At 33.0% G+C, this 23,709-nt stretch overlaps 2 protein-coding genes across 2 annotated transcripts in view; both read right to left on the bottom strand.

Moving 5' to 3' along the window:
* Positions 1–14,862, bottom strand: LOC147072423 (neuronal acetylcholine receptor subunit alpha-10-like). The gene is made up of 9 exons (XM_085947316.1): positions 14,725–14,862; positions 12,072–12,226; positions 10,475–10,658; positions 10,016–10,232; positions 9,448–9,582; positions 7,564–7,642; positions 4,781–4,895; positions 1,266–1,389; positions 1–236 (listed from the first exon to the last, which is right to left on the bottom strand). Exons 1-9 carry the CDS (start codon positions 14,818–14,820, stop codon positions 1–3), a joined length of 1,341 nt encoding a protein of 446 aa, XP_085803442.1. The 5' UTR covers positions 14,821–14,862.
* Positions 14,863–22,342: 7,480 nt separating this feature from the next.
* LOC147072422 (acetylcholine receptor subunit alpha-like) overlaps positions 22,343–23,709 on the bottom strand; it is an 81,838-nt gene continuing 80,471 nt past the window's right edge. Inside the window, exons 17-18 of the mRNA XM_085947315.1 lie at positions 23,405–23,528; positions 22,343–22,578 (exon numbers count right to left, since the gene is read on the bottom strand). Coding sequence (XP_085803441.1) covers positions 22,343–22,578; positions 23,405–23,528 — 360 coding nt within the window. The remainder of the gene's footprint in view (positions 22,579–23,404; positions 23,529–23,709) is intronic.

Raw genomic sequence — 23,709 nt, 5'->3', positions numbered from 1 at the left:
TTACACTTGTACTGGTTCGTCGGGTGGTTGGGAGCCACACAAAATCGACGCTGTTGTGAAGATTGTCGCTACGAGGAATATGGCCAAAAGCGCCCGGTCTAGCACCATCGCCACTTGTCGCCATTCCTGCGCGGCTCGCTGCCGCCGGTCCGTCAGGACGCGTCGCTTTTCCGCGCGATCGGCGGCGTCGGCCAGGCGTCGGACGCCCTGCGCGCACGTCACTCGGTCATTGTACTCTGGGAACATTAACAACTGCGCGTTTAACATTGTTTTAAAAGTCTAAAATAATGCGTTGTTACTATTCAAACAAATTCAATATTAATGATTTCTTCTCTTAAAATTAACCCGTTACCTAAAGAAATGTCCTAAGTTGATCGACATATTATTATTATCATAAACAAAGTACACAGGTGAAAATAAATAGGCTTGAGTATTGAGAATATCTAGTGTTGCATGGTGTGTGGGTTGAGTGGATTGCCAAGAACATATCAAACTTGATCGATCTTTAAAAAGCAAACACTATAAAATGTAAAGCAGCGGCGATTTTCTTTGACGCAAATGTCGCAACCAATTCGTCAGAAAATTAAAAAATGGGCTACTAAACAATTCAAACTAGTCATACAACTATTAAATTATACCAATATCTATAAAAATTTGCATGTGTCTGAGATCCTAATAAGATCATATGGGCTCCCACGGAGTGGAGGTTTGTATTAACAGATTTTGTTTTTACGAGAAATGGATGTCAGCCGCTCATACTATTAGGTCCATACTCTGACGCGTATTCAAATTAAAAAACAATATGTATACTTACCAGAGTATACAGGATCTCAGGATTCGAGCCTCTGCGTCGGGACTCTACGTCAATAAACGCGCCACTGTAGGTGGACCATAAACAGGGGATTTGGATGACATTAAAGCAGTGTTCTTACGTGATTTATCAGACTAAAATAAATTATTAACGTATTTTTTTTGTAAGTATTTTGTTTGCCACTGTAGGCGTAAAATAATGCGAGTAGCAATTTTTTTAAAATAAAATAAAAATAAACTATACCTCCAGCCAATTTAAAAAAAAAATACACATTTTAAAGTTGAGTAAAATCGTCCATTTAAGAGAAACTCTTGGCAGATCGCTCACGCAACATCAAATAATAAATATATCCTTTACTGAGATGCGTAACCTTACAAACGTGCAATATTTCACCTCTCTTCATTCACTCGCTCTATCACACTAATGAATTAAGAAAGCACCATAACTGTTTTACCGTCAATATTGTTGGAGCCCTGTCTTATAATAAATTTGTGGGAAATATATGAAGGCGCCACTCCTTCTAAATCCATAACCCACGTCCCATCACTATCCAGCCGGCTTCCAGTTTGAGGTTTCACCTGGATAAATTAATTATTTATATTAAATGCACACGGTAAATACTCTAATTAATATAAAATTGCACATTAGTTAAATTATTGTACAGTAAATAACAAAGACGCAGAAAAGTAGTAGGTACGAATAATTAACAAGCAGATACCTAATTAATTATTTTGCATACAATACAACAGGAGTGAGGTAGATAATATAAGTTTTGAATTCATGAATTCTCTGAAGTTCTTGAATTCATGAATTTTGCCAAATTCAGAGATAACCGTATAGTAGCCAACGGTCGGCAACCCAAATGCATTGGCGTGCCACTAAACAGGTAATTCAAAGTACTGGACACTCAGCGTGCCACTGAAATAAAACTAATAAATCTATTATAAGATCATTTTATTTGACTATAATAATACACGCTACATAAAAACATCATAAAATTATTACAATATTTAAACATTAGTGACTCCCTTGAGGTTCAATTTTGGAAGACACCTCAATATTTGGTTTATAGTTTTAAATGTTATGCACATTTACGAATTTTCTTCAGTTAAACGATTTCGATACGGGTTTATAATATATTTCATAATTGAGAATTTTTTCTCACAGTAGTACGTTGTACCGAAAACACTTAAAAGAGCGAATGCGACTTTTTTCATAACAATGAAACCTGTCTGGGAGTGACGGTCGCCAGTAGGTATATCATCACATAATATTACGGAAATTTTAATAAATCGTCATTTTCGCGGCGTGCCACCAAAAATCCTTTCGCGTGCCACCTACTGGCACCCGTGGCATAGGTTAACGGGCGTTGCGTATAGTATAAAATGGTCATCTCTTTCCGATATGAAAACTCACGGCAAACTGTTCTACGGTGAAATGTAATACGTATAATTTACATGTAACATATTTATAAAAGGTCTAATAATTTAGAATAAAGGAACATTCGATACGTTAGCTAATATCCGTAGTAGGTACACTTTTTCGAACTACTATATCAATATGCGCATTTTAGAATATATTATATTAAGGTTTTATTATCAGTACTGTGACGGCAAATGGTTATAAATGCTGATTTCGTTTTTTTTTATTTCTTCCAAGATACATTGAATAAACATACAGCTGCAACTGTCACGTTTACCAAAGTGAGTTATTTAAATACATATTACATGAAATGCCAACCTCTATATAATTACGAAAAAATCGTTAATGCATTGAAAAGGAGTGGTAATTATTCTCATATTTTATTTAGCATAAATTTTGATTTGAAATATCTTGTTTCAAAACGTTGTTTAATTTCTTGAAAAATATCGTTCCAGATGGATAAAACCATTTGCCATTATAAATAGTGGCGATATACCTATTTAGTAAAACTTTCTTTTTGAGTTCAAACTAGGTAGGTACTAATTTGTAAAAATAATATTGTGTTTGATACCTATTTGCCACGATTATATTGTGTTACTTTTTTTAAACTAGGAGTATTACAATACCAACCCATATTCCTTATAACCTGATTTTGAAAAACCTTTTTGTGTTTTCCACATTTTAACCTACTACCGTCTTCATACAAATAGTTAACTGACATAATAGTAGATAATAATTATTTTACAAAACATTCCGTCTCCATTAAACACAAGAAATCTCCACTACTTCCATTTATATTAGCTAAACTGTACCGATAAATATACGCCATAAGCGTAATACATGACTAAAACTAAATTAACACATTACATATTAGTTCGATATTAAAATTTGAATGAGAATTTCACCCTAGGTCATGGCCCCCACAAAGGGGGGGCTGACAGGGCTCTAGGCTGGAGGCCCGGACTCAGGAACGGCCCGGCATGGCGAGTCGACCAGATAAGTGATATAAATACTCATCAAAAATTCTCTATAATAGTAAAAAAAAGTCGCCTGCGGTGCTATTTTCCTTCACTAATGTTATTATTTAAAATTGTGTATTTATACGATAAAATTTTTATTTGTGTATCGATACTCGACAACTCCATAATTCAAATGGATGTATTAAAATATTAAAAAAAAAAACACTAAAAATATGCAAATTAATTCTACCGCGTACACCATTTGTAAAACGCTACTGTGGAGCGTTACACAGCCTTTATCCTTAGCGATGGGTAGGGGGGCCCACCAAAGATCCTAGCCTGGGGGCCCGCTTCAGGATGTGGGGGCCATGCCCTAGGCACACACACTTGTGCAATATTATATATGGCTGATTATATATAATTATATAACTATATTATTTGCGTACACATTTAATATGAATACAGTGTGAAAACCAGGATTGACAATAATCGTCCCGGTTTTTCATGGATTGTCCAGGAAAAGAAGTCCCTGTCAGAAACCCGGTTGAACCACATTTTAGAAACCATCGACCAATATTATTTTTTAATAGACATAAAAAGTTCGTACATAGGGACAATTATAGTCTTTAGATAAAGTAGCATTAATTTTATTAATAGAAAATAGATATTTTTGAAAAGCCTCAGCAACATACCTATTAGATAATCTTAAAAAGAATATAGTATCTACTCTATATTAAACCACGTCCGATCATTAACAGATCAAACGGGCCTACATAGATTTAAAGTTGCATTAACAGATTTATTTACGAGAAATGTATGTTAGCCACTTGCTCAACTTATTAGGTAGGTACATACTCTGGGTCCAAACACACATTGAATTTGCCAGCTCCGAGATTAGAATCCGGGACTCACGACATTATAGGCCTGGGACTTATAGGTTAATGTAGCGAGGGGTGCAAGACGAGTAAATGCGCTCCCTAAAGACATAGACATTTTCAATGATGTAGGTACTTAGCATTTTGTTTTTGAAACTTGATTTTATTTTATAAAATTGTTTGTTTTTTATTATTATTATTTGCTTTGTCTCTCTCGTGAGAGTAATATTTGTTATAATGTAAGTGTCATGTTGTGAAGGTCCTAAATTTTGATTTGTTATGTCCACAATGTTTTGTTTTCTTAAATAAATAAATTGAATAAATATAATAATAATCAAACAGAGCTTTTTCATCGATAGTTGTAAAATGTTATTGAATTATTGTTGGTTCTACTGTTTATTATAACATAAGATGATTGCAACACTGTTAATAATAATGTTATAATAGCTTTCTGAACTTATTACCGACGCATTTAAGTTTCTGTCAGAACAGCACTAAGTAGGTACTAGCACAATATCTCAACATGTACGTTGACGTTGACGTTGACGTTCACGATATTAAATTTTATTTTACGGGATCTTTCGCCGTGAAGGAATGCAGGTTTGCGAATCCTCGAGTATAATCTATCGACCACCGGTCAGTTTGTTTTTACATACAACGACTTAATCGTGCGATAAAAAGTCATGAAGTTTATCGTATAACTCTTCCCTCACCTGAGTTTTGTTTTTATCCTGTGCGGTCCCCTCGAAGCTAATGAACATTAGCCGAGCCAACTTGCACAGTATCAAATCTCGAATCGGTTCCGGTACTGATGTCCCGCATTCCCCCCTTTTGGAAAGAATATAAATAGAGTATTACCACAATGTGACAACAAATTGGACAGTCAATTATAACCATTAATTTGAAGTCATGCATTAGTGCAGGGTTTCCCAAACTATGTTCCGCCGAACTTAAATAGGTGTTCCGCGACCATATGGAAAGATTTTATACACTGCAACATATTAAAGATATCTACTAAGTAGAAGTAAAATAAGTAAAACTAAGATAATTAAAGAATCTACTTCATATTGAAAGGCGAGTGATGATCAATCCCCACTGATGTTTATGACGTCAAGTATCTAGATAGGTCATGGCTCCCACAAGGGAATGGGCTGACAGGTCTCTAGCCTGGGGTCCTGGGCTTATGGGTGGCTCGGCGTGAGAGATCGACTAGTCAATTCAGATAAACACACATCATAAACATGCACTAATAGTAAAAAAATATCGCCTGCGGCGCTGTTTCACTACAAACATACTGACATTTATTAATATGTGGTTTTGCCATACTTACAATTTTTTTTATTATTGTTGATGTTTGGTACATAAAATTAGGTGCATTGAAAATACAAAAAATCGCTAAAAATACCCTTCATTTTACCTCGAACACCATTTGGAATATGCAAATTTAATTTAGATTGTCACATTGCCTTTAACCTTAGCGATAAGTAAGGGGTCCGCCAAAAATACTGGCCTGGGGGCGCGCTTCGGGATGTGGGGGCCATGATCTAGGTACAGACGGAGGACATCATTTCTCGCACTGTGAGCATGAAAAATTTGGGGTATATTGTTTTTAACTTACCGGCTATCAAGTCTTGTCAGTTTAACGACAGTGCCATAATTGTCAGAATGGTTAGCTGCGCAAATAAATAACCTACAAAATAAATTAAGTGTTCCGTTAAAATTTCCGGGTTTGCGTTCCATTGCAGAAAAAGTTTGGGAAACCATGCATTAGTGCATCGAAAAATGAGCTATTTAGCATATCTCATCCGCTCTCGGTCCATTGCAATATGAAGGCTTTTCCTTGATATATTTACTTTAAATAATAAAAATTATTAAATTTTACATCTTTTAGTTCAGCCTCCATTAAAAAGTCGATCCACACCAAGTCGCTTTGATTTTGTTCGGGCAGTCATATTGAAATCCGTGTCGCTGACAATTTTAACTGGCTTTAAAATGAACGCTAATTTTTGATCATAAATATTGACGGTTTTTGGCTTCTAAAAAGCTACATCCTTAGTCATCTTATAGTAAACAAAAATATTTATCTAAATACATTATTAGCTAACTCAAAATTGTTCGAAAGCCGTTTTAGGGGGTTTTGAAACAAGGCGCGTATTTTCTCGATACTTCTTGATAACTTAATTATGTCGTCTGCTTTCTATGTATTTGAATATCTCTTTTACACTGGATGAGGAAAATGATCCAGAATTGAGAAATTAGATATAGAACAATGTAATAATTAATTACGAACGTACGAAATCCTCCAATGTGAAACTAGAAATGTTTTAATTCTTCAAATACCAGAATCAGATGAGTAGGATGTTTATGGTGACACTCGTCTGTCTCGTTGTCTCGGATAATTATCTTAGAAATCATTCGTTAAATAATACTTTCATAAGGTGCAGAATTGACATATCATTATTAATGCCAATTGGGAAGGTAATAACTAGACTAGGATTTTTAGGTGCTAAAGAATGAATAAGAGGTTAGGTACCTAAAATATGTAGATATTCGAAAGTGAATCTTTGACGATTTGATCTTAGCAAATTTTTGTACATGGAAAAACTTCTTTCCACTTCTACAGATGTTATTATTGCGTATGTAAATGAAGTAGAAAAAAAATGAAACATCTGAGGCATCTGGATTGGATTTTCCAAAACAGCTTTAATATTCTGCAGCACTTGAAGTCCAGTATTTAATTTAACACTATTTAATTTTGTACTTATTTTCATTCCAATTGATCCATGAATATTTCTTATTTTAGCAGCAGTATTGTTTAAAATATTAATTTGCTCACTAGTGACTTTGTAAATGATTCTAAGATTTCAATTGTGTTTACCAGATGACCATAATTTGAAGTAATGAATGCCAATTATTCATTTTTTATGGAACGGTTTCCCATTATTTCTTTTGCTATTGAAATAGTGTTGAAATTTTTGGGTTTTGAAATTGACATTTTGTGTTTATGTAAAAATACGTAATTATCCAAAAATATTTAAAAATGGATGCTAACAAATAGGGCTTAAATGGTTCAAAATTGTCTGAAACAAACCGCTCAAAAAAAATGTAAATACCTAAGATTCCTAAGCCTAGTAATAACCGTCGCTTTGGATATTGATATATTTCACCCACGTTTTATGGTTTTAGGTTTGTAAGATACCTACTGTCCATTTAGTTCACTCGGTCTCCTTCCATGTACTTTTTTATTTTGTTTTATTCACGTAATATGGGTTTGTATTTTTATTTAAATATTGTTAACACTTCTTTCATGTCGTGAACGCTTTAAATTTGTAGTTTGTAAATTAAATTAAATTAAATTAATATAAATTTAAAAATTATAATATAATAAGAAAACTGTTAACAAAATCTAGCAATAATGTGATAGTATAGATAGGATGGTAAATTGAGAGATAATTTTACGTACAAAACTAATTATCCTAACAAGAAGTTGACCTACCTGTAATACAGGTTCAGTGTGACAACTGACAGTGCGGTGGCGAACGACACCAGACAAATACTAACAAAATAGTAAACACCTGGAACAGAACAGATAGATGAGTTGTGTACATTATAATGCAGACTCACATTAAAAATTATTTGCAGTTTTACTCAGATTAGTATGTATTTGAATTTGTCCTAGGTGATATATATATATAATATATATTTACCTTTTATGAATGTTGATAAAGCTTTTACTGCATAATAATACATAATATTTTTTACAATTTCAAAATAGCATTTATTTTACACATATATTTTCTACTTTATTCGACTGTATATTATAGGAATAGGAGTTTATATTGGATAATAACATTAGACTCAACTAAATACACACTGTGTCCAAAAGATGTTAGCTTCAAATGCCGATTTATTATCAAAATAATTTAGCTTATATATATTTATTTTTTTTTAATAAAGGAAGTGAACAAAGACCTAACCATCATTTATTGGTTTTTCGTCAATTAACGCTTTCGCTGCTGAATAGATAATGAGATTTTAATTGCCACCTTTAAAATGCACGTTAATTACATCGATCGGCCGCCTGGTCATTACGCACCGTGTGCGTCTTCCGCGTCCAAAGTATTAACGCAATACTTAATATCAGATTGGGAACATAAAATACCAAAATAATTATCTTCTTGCACCTTCTTGCAACTTTATACATTTATTTAGTAATTCTGACAGACAGATTCAAAATTGGTGGACCGAAATGTATGGCGTTATTGAAAAAAATGATAACCTACGCGTGTGCTATATTCTGTGAGTGATATCTAGAACATCATCATTTTTTTAATATAATTTTTAAAAACCATTTTCCCCATAACTGCTTAGCACGTCAGAAAGTTAATTTTGGCACCCGTGTGTAAAAAGGTTTGCGAACCCTGGCATAGATTGAAAGAATTTGATAGAACTTTTTCTAAGAAAATTGTGGATATCGTACTATATTATAATAATTATGATAAATTAGTCTTTCGTTCATAAAAAAATAACAATCCGCTTGGGTAGATACCTAAAGTTTATCATATTTATGTATTCAGTGGGTCTATTCTATACTTATCGAACACTAAATTGATAAATAGTATCAAACTTAGGGTAGGTTTGTATCAAAATATTAGCACTTATTGTAACAATTACACGAAGCCGGTTTTTATTGTTGCAATAAGTGCGATATTTTAACAGCAGCAAGATAGGTGCTGTTAAAATATAGCACTTATTGCAACAATAAAAACCGGCTTCGTGTAATTGTTACAATAAGTGCTAATATTTTGATACAAACCTACCCTAAGTTTGATAATATTTTTCACTTTATCACTTTAGCGGTCGATAAGCATAGAATAGACCCACAGGTATTATAATTGTTACAATAAATTTGCCGTCTAAACTGTCTAGCTCGTTCTAAAAGATAACACAGTCAAGAGAGGCGCTGTTAAAACATAGCACTTTTTGACAGTTTAAGTAGGTACTTATATATAGTCTTTAATTAAAATTATTACACCAATACTATTTTATAGGGTATTTATTATCTCAATGCATAAATATGATAAACTACCCTCGATAGCCGCCGATAGCAGTCTTGTGTATAGAATGAGATGAGTGGGATATATATTAAGAATCTTAAAGACAATAATTCAAAAGTTTTACAAAACCAAAAAAGTGGAAGTACATTATTATTATTTATAATTTAAATTATTACACCAATACAATATTTATAATAATTTTAATTATAATAACCAGCTGAACTAATACGTCATGCTACTAATTAACTGTATAACAATCAGTAGATTTTAAGTCAACTAAAAATATAAGTTTAAATAATAAAACAATCAAAATATTTACTAACTTATCAGTGGCATAGTTTCAGTAGGGGGCAGAGTTTCTCGAATAGACATCAGGAATACTGTCATAGAAAGTAAAGCACTGATGCCTAAAGTCACTTTTTCGCCTGACTCTGATGGTACATAGAATGCTAGCAGAGCTGAAAACAAATAATAAATATCTTTTGTATTGTTATAGGTATTCTACGATATTGAATTGTTTTTGTTAGGGCTATTAAGCCATCTTTAGCAGAAGCAGAACAACACGCGAAAAAATACCCATGACTAAGTCATTTTAATATTATAGAATAGGTACCTATATACTTACCTATTTGTTATTCAATTATTACTTGCTCAATTACTTAATTGTTACTTAAATTATTATACCTAATTTGTTTTCTCTTCAACATAAAGCATTCGCGTGCGATGAAAAATCATCTCGCGTGCCACTAGTTGCACGCGTGCCATAGGTTTGCCATCACTGGTATAGACGTTTATATCATGGAAATATTAGGGGGAACGATCAAAAGATCTATAATACTCCACTTATGGAAACAACACGACAAAAAAAAAAAAAATATTATATTATCTTACCTATTCCGTTGATGAGTATACAGGGAAGAATCAAATTAAAAACGTAGAACAATGGCCTGCGGCGCAATTTTATGACGTAAATAATGTCCGGATATGATTCGGAGCGGCTGGAATAATGGTGAACACGTTTCTTGCCGTCGAAGCTCACAAGATCGAATTCACCGTTCACATGGTAATTGCTCGTGTCGGCTTGGTCTGATTCGTGCAAAAGGTCTACCTTTAATAAAACAAAACATTATATTTATATTGTTAAAAATGTTTTTTTATAAATAATATAATACGATCCCGGTTACATACTACAAGCATTCCTGATTTTACAGCCATTTATGAAAAGGAATAGCCTTTAATATTTTCATGTCACCAAAAATCAATTTAAGCATCTGAGAAATCAATAAAGCAATCGATTTAAATGTATAAATTACTGTAGAATAAACAATTTTCTTCATGGTATTTTCTTACCTGACCGCCGTCGTATGTCCATGACGCCCATTGTTGGGTACACATTTGAATATCAAATGGGAAGAATTTTACATTAATGTCACACGATGATTTGTAGATGCCGTTACTTGGCCAAGTGACAACACCGGTATGTGAGACGATCACATTTGTGTTGATCACAGATGTAGGATATTGTGGATCGGCACTGAAAAGAGGAAGTCAACATTACACATTACATGTAGTTATTGTTGCAACAGCAGTTGAAAATGTCCCTCTGAGGCGGACGAAACCGGTCCTAATCTATTGATTAAAAGTGGAATAAGTACTACAAAAAAAAATGCGTTTTATCAAATAAAAACAACAATACAATGCAGTTCCACCATGAATTGACAGTTAACAAAATAAAAGAAATTATAAATTGAAGGGTTGAAAGTCTATTAGATCTAAAAGCCTTAAAATTATATAAAAGTTTTTTACTTCAATACAATCTATATGCCAAGCCTAATGTCTGAAGGGTCTAAGGTCCTAACTTTACCATTTTTATCACACAAATACATTGAAATATGGGCGGGGTCTATGTGCCCCTACATACCCATCTCTTCATAGAACGTTTTAATATTATCCATGTTTAAATATTGTTATATAAACTTAAATTACATAACTGTAAGTGAATCGACGTTATTGATAATCTTCGTCAATGGCTGGAAACAATAAATTCATTGTTTTACTATGTGTTATGTTCAATATTGTTTTTGGTTTGTTTCAATATCGCAAATTCCTGCCAGTCAAGACATAAAAATTACTCTTTCGTTGGACTTCAAACCAGTAACACTCATAATTATTATTGTAATACCTATTCTAACTTTATATTAGTATAGTAAGTGTTACGTGATTATTATGTTATAAAGTGGACAATAAATGGACAATATTAATTTAATCAATATCTTTTAATATCTCCAACACTAATTTGAAAGGGAAGCTAAAGAAAACATTTCTTCATTTTAAATATCTGCCATAAATTATTTTGTAACAAGCTTGGAATACTTACCTGTGAAAATGATTCAATTTGATACTCACCTACTGAGGTAACAATATGGACCAAGTAGAATTTGCAATGTTTGCATTCACTCATTCCTAATATAAAATTTTAATCAAGAAAACATGTTTTGTCGACTGGGTTTACTGTATGTCCAATATGGTTACTTAATATAAAAATAATCATGAAATAAATATTTTGAAATTTTAGATCTGACTTCCACGAAATTTCAAATTGGGAGATTTCTGGGGGTTCCGAATTATGTAGGTTCACTACTTTTAAGTTTTACTTTTTAGTACTTTGACAGTATTAATTAACATAAATTCTAGTTACTTATATTTCTTTATAAAATTACATAATTCTACATTTTCTAAAATTTTATAATTGATGTACCTTATGAACTTTATAAAAAAAGATTGTAATACAAACTCGAAACATAAATTGAAAGAAAATGTGTAAAATATGCACCAATATTATGATACTCGATACTAGTATACTAGAAACGAAGCAATTTATTACAATTAATATGCTACTTCATACATACGTTCGTGTGTGTAATTATTATAATTATAAAGTTCATACTTATTGTATAGTATAATGTCCGGTCTCCAAACTCGCTGATATGGTATCCGTATGTTCTCTATGCCACCGAATTCTGAAGAGTTCCACTGCAGATTATGATCAGTCCATCTTTGTGCTATCCAACAATTTGATGTCAATATCTGATTTTTTTCATCCTAGAACAATTAGAATTTTAATTGAATTCACATTGTATTTGTATAGTCTATTTCCCACATCGCCCACAATGGCCGAGCGACTGCGCGTCAGGCTTATAATGTAGTGGGTCCCAGATTCGAGTTCTGGGTCTGAGAAAAAAATCTCAAGTTATTTTTAATGGATGTTTGGACCCAAAGTATGGACTAAGATCTTAGGCAAGTGAAAAATATCTCCACAAGAGACGGGTCAGATCCAGATAAAAAATGTAACTACACAATCACTCATCTCTGATACTTTTGTCCGGTGGCTCAACACTACAGAACTGTGAATCATCATACTGGTCGAGTGGAACTATTTTGTTCTCTTGACTCTTTCAAAATTAGTTGCTCCAATGGTACACACTTACCATATTGTCAATTGTATTTTTTTTCTCTTGTGATCTACTTTCATAGTATTTTTTAGTACCTACTCATTTTTAATTTCCTCCTCCACTGTATACGAGTTTTAGTAACTATATTAACTATTTGATTTAATGATCTTCCTGTATTAATCATTGGATCACTTATTCATTTATCGTGTATCTTACATTCATTAATATTGAATGCTTCTGTGGTTGGTCCTGTTGGTTGACTTTAATAAATAAATAAAAATATAATAAAACTGTATTTAAAAGAGGTTTCATATTAAAATGTACTTTTCCTGTCACTAGATGCAATATTATGAAAACATGCAACGCCTGTTTTTCACGATTTTGATCAAAATACAAGGATTATAAAATAATAATGTGATATGAGATAAATCGATCGCGCAAAAACATTATGGCAATTATTGGCAACGGCTATTCTGTATACAAATATTAAAATATATACTTTACATTATTAAACATTAAAATATACTAGCAGAAGCAGCTGGCGAAAGCCAGCTGACTCGCTAGACCTTGCAGGTCGCTCGGCGTCCTAATCTAATAGAAATAAGTCTAAGTTTTTTTTTCAAAAAAATCATAAAAAGTTGTACGGTAGTTACTTTATGTAGTACTGAGGTAGTTTGGATAGAGTCATAGTTTTTTCATTAGAATGGATTTTAATTGACATGATAGGTAGTCTTATTTTTCATACATTTAGATTTTGCAGTACAAATAATACGTTTTGTTTATTCAATGGAGGAAAATCCCATTAGATGAAAAAATTAATAAAAATTATTTCTCGTAAATGTTCTTTTAAGGATCGTCATGAGCAATCGTCGACTTTAAAATAATATGTATATAAATTGCGCGGAACGGTTCAACTATCTACTCGTATTGTTTACTCTTATAGTTTGACGCTTGATTTAATGGTGACCGGACAATACAGAACAAGACAAAACAGAACATGACAAAACAGAACATGACAAAATAGAACATGACAAAACAGAACATCCAGGGGAAAAATGAATCATTAATTGTTGTAGAATCTATTTATTAATTAAATTTTAAACGAAATACATATACTTATATATAAATATTTAATATTTAAAAAAAATCATTTTTTAAGTGAAATCATCAAGGTATAATACATACTTTCATTTCTTTTACAATGCCGTTATTTTGAAGATAATGCATTTTTTTATATATATATAGAGTATATAAAATTGTATAATGTAATCACTGCATGTTGGCTATTTGGCGTAAATACCTCAATTTATCTGTTTGATTTTGATAATCATGCACGACTATTACCACTCGATTACTAAGTGTCTCATACTTTTTTATAACTTAAAGGCGAACTGTATGAGCACTAGCTAAAATTGCGCAATCGGAACACTTATTTTAAATTGCGCAAATTTACAAGGGAAACAAAACATTTTTTTGTAGAAATAATGGGTTTTTGTCTCTCATGCGAAAAAAAAACTTGCGCATATTTTACAAGAGAGACGAAAAAATCGTACATTTTGTAAAATTTGCACAATTCAAGATAAGTGTTGCGATTGCGCAATTTTTTACAGGAGAGACAAAAAAGCATTTGTTTTATCTCTTAATTATTTTTCGGGATTTCGGCCTTCAGGATTCCGGGAAATCGGGATTTCAGCATTCAGGATTTCAGCCTTCGGGATTTCGACCCAAACCCATCCTAAGCTTGCCGGCAACACCGAATTAAGTTTATTTGAGGCTTTCTAGCGATTAGTAATGCAGAAATTAGGTATATTATTTGATTTATTATGGCGTATTGAAAATCTCTGCTATTAAAAATCTATCAACATAATAGAGATAAGACAATTTCAATATTAAATTTATATTTTTCCTGAAAGGTCATAGTTATATTTATCGTTGTTCTGTTTTGTCACTGTTCTGTTTTGTCGTGTTCTGTTTTGTCTTGTTCAGTTTTGTCATGAAACCGATTGTGGCTGACGGTCGGCATGAGAATCTGCCAATGTAATTTGAGCGTAAATGTCTTTTTATCTACACATTTCATTCTAAAGCAAGATTTGTGTGAGATAATTTAATTAAGATAGCCATTATAAATGAGGATTTTTTGAAACTCACCACATCGATAATATAATGCAGAGATACTAAAAAGGTGACTGGAAGTGCTCGTTCATCATCAGTAGCTGGCCGTACTCCAGCATCATAAGCTGTCATCAGCCATCGAGATAATCTGTTTTCGTGAACGTCGCCTTTGACTCCTGGTACTGAAAAATAAAAACACGTAGATACCTACGTAATTAATCTGATTAGACGTTCATCTTATAACTCTTTTTTCGTTATTCTTTACACATTCTTAGATTAATTTTACAACGTTTTTATTAGCTCGTATTCTTGTTTGTCCGGTACAGATCTTTTTTTGTGTGTCCAGTACAAATTTTTTCTTGTCCAAGATTTGTATTGGGCGATTGAAGATTTTTAACTAACTTCCCGACTAGCTAGACATTTGAAACTTTTAGAATATATCAGAACACGACGACAATGCATTCTTTTAATACTTTTGGCCATCTTTAAGCAGAATTGAATTCATTTTCAGTTAATTCTGTTTTGTATGTTTCGGAAAAAAATCGTTAAAAGTAAAACACTATTATTGGTTGCTAAGGGGGTCCTAGCAACTAAATTATTAATACATACGTGCGTTACTATGGAAATCAATATGAAATGTCAAAATGACATTTCAGTATTCTATATGTACTCAGTATTTCTATAAAGTACAATAAAAATATTAATTAATACATGAAATTGTCAAGTTTATATGATTCAACAGAAAATTTAAAAACGTGGTATATAAAGGTTCTTTTTTTCCTGTAATTATTTCACTTGTTTTTTAAAATGATTAATACTTATGTTAATTATAAGGAAGTTTAAAAAAAGTATATACTTAATCAGTGTGGCATGACACGAAAATGTTGGGAATCACATCATCAAAAATAACTAAAACCTGAAATATCAGTTGTAAATTTTAAGGATTATCAACATTAAATATTTAAAGCCACGAAATAAAATTGTGGCGTTTTGGACTGCCTAAAAGCTGTGAAAATCTATAGTTTACTTTCACAATGATATCCATCCAAGATATTAAAGCAATAATCATTAACACGATTATGAAATATTATAGAACCAACTCATATTTTCGTAATTATTTGAAATATTATTTCCAGTTGCCTTTATTATTTTATTTATTTAAATCCCTTTTGGCTTTAACCTTTTCAAATAAGAACAATAGTCAAATTTTGTTTTTCCAGAAAATTGTTATTTTGTTAGCCGTAAACTTGTAAGTGGTAAGTACCTACCTACTTACTGCCAATATGCCCTCAGTCTGTTTATTTAATTTAGTTAAAGTTACCAAGTTTACTTAATATAGCATAATACCTATTTAATCTTACCACCACTTGTATTTCGCAAAGAATTCGCTTGTTTTGAAGAAAAAGTCTCCCTTATAATGCAGAGACTATCAAGGTATTTTAGCGTCCGGGACAATAACTATAATGCGCCTTTTACGTAATGCAGAACTTGTACCTATGCACACAATATATTGTACCTACATAATATACTGCCTAGTACATATACAGAATACACATTGAGTTCTACTGTGATCGGTTACAACCTATTTAACTACCTACCGAATACGGATTAAGTAACTAGTAATAATATAAGTATCTTTTTTAATTTACGAAACCTCAAAACTAAAAAAAATCGTAGAATTTACAGTCCGGGGACTTATGAAAACATGACTCTATCGAAAATTAATAGAAAATGATTACATTTAGAGACATTTTTACAATAATTAAATAGGTACCTACCTAAGATAGAAGTTTTATCGATATGTAAAAAACGTGTTGCTCTCGAGAAAATAAATAGTTCGTTAAATTAGACTTGTTTACAAATTTTTAAAGCACAATCCGTAATATAAATTTTCAATATAACATTTTTTTACATATTAAATCGTACGAACGTAATTCGCTGATTGCAATATATTTTAATATTTTTTTGTTTAATTTAGAAACTGTCAGAAAACTTAATACGATAACTATATTAAAAAATCAATTTCAAAATCTAGGGATTCCACTATTTTCAATCTAAATATTTCGACCGGGATCCCGTAGTTGTAAACCCCAGCATCTATCTATTGTCATTTGACTCAACCAAAAAGCCATCGCGAAAACATCTGAAATGTCTAAAATATAAATTACAAAAAATAATTGGTAATGTCAAAATAGTAATATAATTTTCCTAGCTTTTTCATTTATCAACCCAAACTATTGAAATTAAAGATTGATATGAAGTATCTGATGATTACTTTCCTAACATTTTCGATTGCATTTCATTTCTTCGTTTACAGTTTATTTATGATAAGCTTTTGATAAGAAGAAGAATAATTGAGCTTGATAAGCTTAATCGATAAATTTCTCATTAGTAGAATCTGAACTTTTTATGTATTTATGTAAATTAGATTCTACTAATGAGAAATTTATCGATTAAGCTTATTATAAATTTACAAATGATCATATTACGTGAAGTAACAATTTAAAAAATAAAATATCACGTAACTACATCACAATATCAGTAAGTAGTTAACCATTTTACTTTAGTATTTTAATGCAAGGAAAGTTGGGTCCATCTTAAATATAACAACATTAAATAATAAATCAAGCACTGTCTTGTTTTCTGTTTTTTTTCTGTAAAGAAATAGTTTTTCATAAAATAGGAACGATAAAGTAAATTCGCTAAAGAAGGGATGTGAGCTTGATTTGAGTTTCCCCATCTCCACCCGCCATGTATATGCAGCCGCGGTTTCTGCACGGCCGCCTTCCATGACGCTTATAAACGTGTCAGAATGAAAAGATTTTAGGGCCATACTTCCTTGTCCCGAAGCGATGCTGCACGGGACTGATGTAGCAACCATGCATCTTAGTGCTTACAGAAAGAGTTTTAGAAAATAAAAAGAATCTTGACTTGCTCTGCCGTCATTTATCTTTAATGACATGAAGTGTGCTTTGTACCCGTGTACTGAAACTGCCGAAACAGAGGAGTCAGGAGTTGAATGTGACGAATCTAAGGAGGGATCGGAATTATTCCGTCCTCCACATGACGCAGCAAATTTTTCAAATGCCTCAAAGTTGGCCTTGGTTGACATCAAGTCGGCGTGGCCAATCGGGCCTGTGTGTGGACGGACCCTGGCAAACAGCTCCGCTCGGTCAGATCCCATTAACGGGCAGTTCCAGCGGACGTGTTCAGCGTCTTGATGGTCTTGACCGCATTTGTATTCCGCTCCATGTCCTATCAAACTAAAACTATGCAACTTGGCTGCGAAGTTGCCATGGCCGGTCAGGAACTGGCTTACCCAGTGTGTTGGTCTTAGGAGCTATTACAGTAATTAGAATATTGAATTTTAAAAGCTTACCTGTAATAAAAACACATGCAAAAATCACTACATAAACATATTGACTCCGCCTTTGATTTTCCACAAGATTTCTTAAAAGCAGCAACATTTTAAAATGCTTGGTTATTTTTACGTCTGGTAGGTATTTATTATTTAGACACAATTTTTAAAATAAAGAGATAGGTACCTATTGGATAAAAAATATTCTATCAAACAATCCATTAAAAGTTACCAATAATTTGTAAATAGTAAGTAAATAAACTAATTGAAAAATTGATCTTTGTCAAGAGCTTTGCTCGAATTAAGTTTTTTCCCTCTCAGACCTCTTTCTTCGCCGTATCCGTGCTTCGCAGATTAAAGTATTCAACCTGCGATGAGGTTTACTAGTTCGCGTATTAATTAGTTATTACAATCTGAAGTGCATATTTGCCACAATGGATTAATATCGTACTGAGAGTTAGTATGCATATGAATAATTATTTTCGTCACTGTTTACTAAACAAATAATAAAAGGTATTTTACTTAATGAAGATATTCAAAACCAATTCGACAATTTAAAAAAAATATGCCTTAACTAAAACTTAACTAAACTTAAATAAGGGAAATTTTAGTTAGAGGTACGGTCGTCAATATCATCTTGCAAAGTTAATTTAAATCAAGAGCCCGGATTGAAAGAGCGCGACCGCATTCTATGAAGGCGGAAGAATATTTAAGGGCAAACAGAATAACTTTCCGAAAGCTCGCGCTTCTAATCCATAGATCGGCAACCTCCACACTACGTAGAGCTTTTTCGATTACTTTCTAGATTATTATTAATCATTCTTAGATGCCTGATTAAATATTGTGACTATTCGTGTGGAAACTGTGTGCTTGTAAAAGGGTACAAAAATTATAATAAATATAAATTATAAAACATGGAAGCACACCAAGTGAGCTATGTAGACCCTATTTATTTTTAAGAATCTGTAAAACATTGCCCACCTATACTCATCCTAACGTAGGTGGAATATATCAACATCCGAAGCGATTTGGTTGAACAGAGTTATTGCCCTCCCAATTGGCATCACCAATGGCAGGTTAGTTCTGCACCTTGTAAGAAGAAACAACTGATGCTCCCGAATTCTAAGATTGTTATCAGGGACACACAAGTCAAAGCCACTAATAATGGCAGAGTTCTCATTTACACCAACTATAGGTAAAAATAATTCGTTGCCAAATATTGATATCTTCTAGTATTTAAACTACAGTATGTAAGCATAACTAAGAGAAAGCCAATTGGATAAAGCCACGGATAGTATCCATATACCCTCAAATAAAGGAGTCTCACAAATTTCTTTTGAACTCGCTCCACCATAATGTCATATTTCAACTGATGCGGGGCCCAAACAATCGACCTACTCGACTAAAGGATTTTTAATACAATAACATCCGAAAAGAACCGGGAAGTACGCAAGACGAAGCCCAACATTTGTAGCGCCTTTTTACAAATGATAGCTATATGGCCACAAAATGATAGCCCACTGTCAAACGTAATGCCACGATCACTTAGAATGGTATTCACGAAAGAACTCTGCCACGCATAGAATATGGGAAAAATAATACTACTCGAGCATCTGGTAAACGATAAACTATTTCATTTTTCAATATTGAAGTCTAGTTTGTTACGCCTGGCTCAATCTAATATAATATTATCTATATCATGTTGGAGTTGACGACAATCGTCCAAGGTGACAACTTGCATGAAGCGTGTCAAGTCATCAACGAACAACAAAAACAAAGTATTTTTAATGACCATTGCTATGTCATTTATAAAGATTGTAAACATTTATAAAGTTTGAGCCCTGAGGGATACCAGAAAATGTATTAAATATGTGACAATATGTGACAACATGTATCAATAAGTGACTGATAGACGCCGTACGATACGTATTGTTGACGATTCCTAAAATAGCTCCCGAATAACTTAGTTGGAGAGATGTCGTGATCAACTCTGTCAAACGCTTTTGAGAAGTCATTGTAGGAACAGTCAACCTAGGGCCTCTATCTAGTGCTGACGACACATAATCTACAAACACCATCAGGTCAGTTTCCGTTGATCGGCCTACTCTAAATCCATGCTGCTCATGCATTACAAATGACTCAATTTTTGGAGAAATCATGTTATGCATGATCATCTCAAGTTTTTTTTTGGGTGCCGAGAGAACAGCTACCGGCCTGTAGTTCTCCACTGATGACTTGGTACCACTCTTATGGATTGGAGTAACCTTTGACATCTTCCACATTTCTGGAAAGATACCCGTCTCTATCACAAGATTAAATGAAAGCGGGCCTTTAAAAAAATGCAGAACTAACCCGCCATTAGTAATGCTAATTGGGAGGGCAATAAGTATGTTTATTCAATTCGCGTCGGAAATTGATATATTCCACTTTTGCAAGGTGAAATTAGGTGGACTTGTTTTATAAGTTTTTAAGATAGGGTCTATCAACCTAGTTCACTCTGTGTGCTTCCATGTACTTTTATTTTTCGTAATTTATGATCGTATTATTTACTCACATAACCCCGTATTTTTATTAGAAAATTTGTCAACACTTACTTAATGTCATGTCGCGAACGCTTTGAATTTATAATTTGTCATATTCATGATAATGTAAAATAAATACATTTGAATTTCAAAATAAATTAAACTACCAATAGGTAGTAATTAAACAAATTTGGACCATCCCAGTAGTATAATTATTCGTGAGTCGGGATGTGAAGTCAGATAAGTCAGAAATTGTCATTTTTGAGATACAGAAAATACAAAGTTTAAAAATTCCCCACATTCCCCTAATTATACGTATGGTTTTTTGTGAGCAACAAGTCAAAGTACATGTAATTGGATTTCAAATATCTATCCTAGAAGTATTCTAACTATTTTTTTCATTAAAACTTAATTGGTTAAAAAAAAGGAATTCACTTATCTATGTACGGAGTAATATTATAATATTTTCATAGTAAATCCGACTAATATTAGTAATAAAACACACATTTTATACATATATCTTATTGGTTTATTGAGAAATATAAATAAATTTAAAATTACATTTTTATTAAAAAAATGACTTTAAGTTATTATGTAAGTGGTGAAAAGGCACACAAACGTGAATATTATAAAGTTTCATCGTTATCATTATATGTAATTCAGTATGAATTTCTTCAATATCTGGAAAAATATCCTTGACTGTCTCAGATGTCTCACTCTACTACTATTTTATCATGTGCGATCTTTCACAATTTGTATTCAAAATTTTTATAAAAAAAATGACTAAGTTATTTAAGTGGTGAAAAGGCACACAAACGTGAATATTATAAAGTTTCCTCGTTATCATTATGTATCATCAATATGTACTTAAGTATGAATTTCTTCAATGGTATCTGGAAAAATATCCCTGACTGTCTCAGTTGTCTCACTCCATTACTATTTCACAATTTGTATTCAAAATGTTTAACATTTTTATTTGTATAGATTTTCCGCATTCTTCCGCAAGGATAGTTCAACTCTGCGTGCATACTTTCCTGAATACATTGAGAATAATAATTATGTCACAAAATACCTATCTACCTAAAATGTTATATAGTAACCAGCCCCAGCCTTAGGGCTTTCCGCCCTAGTTGATTTCAGGCGCCACAAAAAATAACAAAACGCCAAGAAATAAGTTGATTTTTAAATTATATTAGTAATTTGATTGTAAGACATTTAAAATGCAGCGGTCTTGTGCAATAGAATTGTAGCATCGTGGATTTTTTTAATGTAACTTTTATCAACCGATTTAATTCTTAGAACCTCAATCGTCAAAATCCGTTATTTTTATTTTGTGTTTATATCGTACTTAATATATCGTGGTACGGTATCGAGTCATGGACTCTGAGTCAAGGTAGCGGAAGGCAAAGATGGCCTCGAAATATGGTGTTGGCGCCGAATGCTTCGTATTTCTTGGAAAGATCACAGGACGAAGCAGTTAATATCCAGAGACTGCAGATAAAGAAACAGGCCTCGATAATTTGTTTGAGACGCATTCTGATTTTTTTGGACATATTGTTCGGCGCGGACCAGATAACCTACTAGAGAGACTGGTAGTGTAGGGTCGCCTTCAGGGAAGGCTAAGCAGAGAAATAACATCGGCGTGCTGGAGTGACTAAGTGAAGGAGCTGACATGGGGTAGCTTTCACTCTGTCTTGAGAGAAGTAGAGGATTAAGAGAGATGGAAAATCTTGTTCCCTCAAAAGATGACAGAAGTTCAATGTGGCCACGATCGTTACACTTGGTCTGGTTCGTCGGGCGGTTGGGAGCCACACAAAATCAACGATGTTGTGAAGATGGTCACTACGAGGAATATAGCCAAAAGCGCGCGGTCTAGCACCATCGCCACCTGTCGCCACTCCAACGCGGCTCGCTGCCGCCGGTCCGCGAGGAAGCGTCGCTTTTCCGCGCGATCAGCGGCGTCGGCCAGGCGTCGGACGCCCTGCGTGCACGTCGCTCGGTCATTACACTCTGGGAACATTAACAAATGCGCATTTAACATTGTTTTAAAAGTCTAAAATAATGCGTTGTTACTATTCAGTCAAATTCAATATTAATGATTTCTTCTCTTAAAATTAACCCGTTACTTAAAGAAATGTCCTAAGTTGATCGAGATATTATTATTATCATAAACAAAGTACACAAGTGAAAATTAGAAGGCTTGAGTGTTGAGAATATCTGGTGTTGTTTAGTGTGTGTGTTGAGTGGACTGCCAAGAACATATCAAACTTGATCAACGGCGCTGCGATTTTCTTTGACGCAAATACCGCAATCGTGCATTGCTAAGCGACAAGTAAATTAAGGTAGCAATTGCAAATATCCATTACCTATGGTAGATTTCATGGTCACGAAATTGTAGATTTATTTTTATTTATCGTAGGGGGCCGCAAATTCAATTGGTTATGTGGACCATAAACAGAGGATTTGGATGACCGCGATGACGATAAAGCCGTTTTCTTACGTCATCTTATCAGTCTAAAATAAATTATTATTAACGTATTTTTTTGTATTTTGTTTGTCACTGTAGGCCTAAAATAATTCGAGTAGCGACTTTTTTTAAATAAAATAAAAATAAACTATACAGCCAATTAAAAAAATATATACATTTTAAAGTTGTGTAAAATCGTCTAATTAAGAGAAACTCTTGGCAGCTCGCTCACCCCACATAGGTACTACGCAACATCAGAAGATATTCTTCACTGAGATGCGTAACCTTACAAACGTGCAATATTTCACCTCTCTCCATTCACTCGCTCTATCACACTAGTGAATTAAGAGAGCACCACAACTGTTTTACCGTCAATATTATTGGAGCCCTGTCTTAAAATAAATTTGTGGGAAATATATGGAGGCGCCACTCCTTCCAAATCCACAACCCACGTCCCATCACTATCCAGCCGGCTTCCAGTTTGAGGTTTCACCTGGATAAATTAATTATTTTTATTAAATGCACACGGTAAATACTTTAAATATAAAATTGCACATTAGTTAAATTATTGTACACTAAATGGGTTTACTTCACCCATGTATTTTTTTAGGAAAGGAGTACAAATTTAATTATTTTGGACACAATACAACTGGAATGAGGTAGATACTATGTAT

The sequence above is a fragment of the Rhyacophila brunnea genome, unplaced genomic scaffold (genome assembly GCF_057557595.1).
Source record: "Rhyacophila brunnea isolate RB1 unplaced genomic scaffold, BYU_Rbru_1.0 scaffold_2, whole genome shotgun sequence".
Lineage (NCBI taxonomy): Eukaryota > Metazoa > Arthropoda > Insecta > Trichoptera > Rhyacophilidae > Rhyacophila > Rhyacophila brunnea.
The sequence above is the reverse complement of the archived record's forward strand: the minus strand, read 5'-3'. Positions and strand labels throughout refer to the sequence as shown.

Bases quoted from the DNA above. Each gene is read 5' to 3' on its own strand.
- LOC147072423 (XM_085947316.1), bottom strand. From the start codon at position 14,820: ATGACAGCTTATGATGCTGGAGTACGGCCAGCTACTGATGATGAACGA. The intron at 9,583-10,015 runs GTAAGATAATAT...ATTTGTTTTCAG, and splicing joins TATACTCATCAACGGAATAG to CTCTGCTAGCATTCTATGTA. The intron at 7,643-9,447 runs GTTAGTAAATAT...GTTCTGTTCCAG, and splicing joins TGAAACTATGCCACTGATAA to GTGTTTACTATTTTGTTAGT.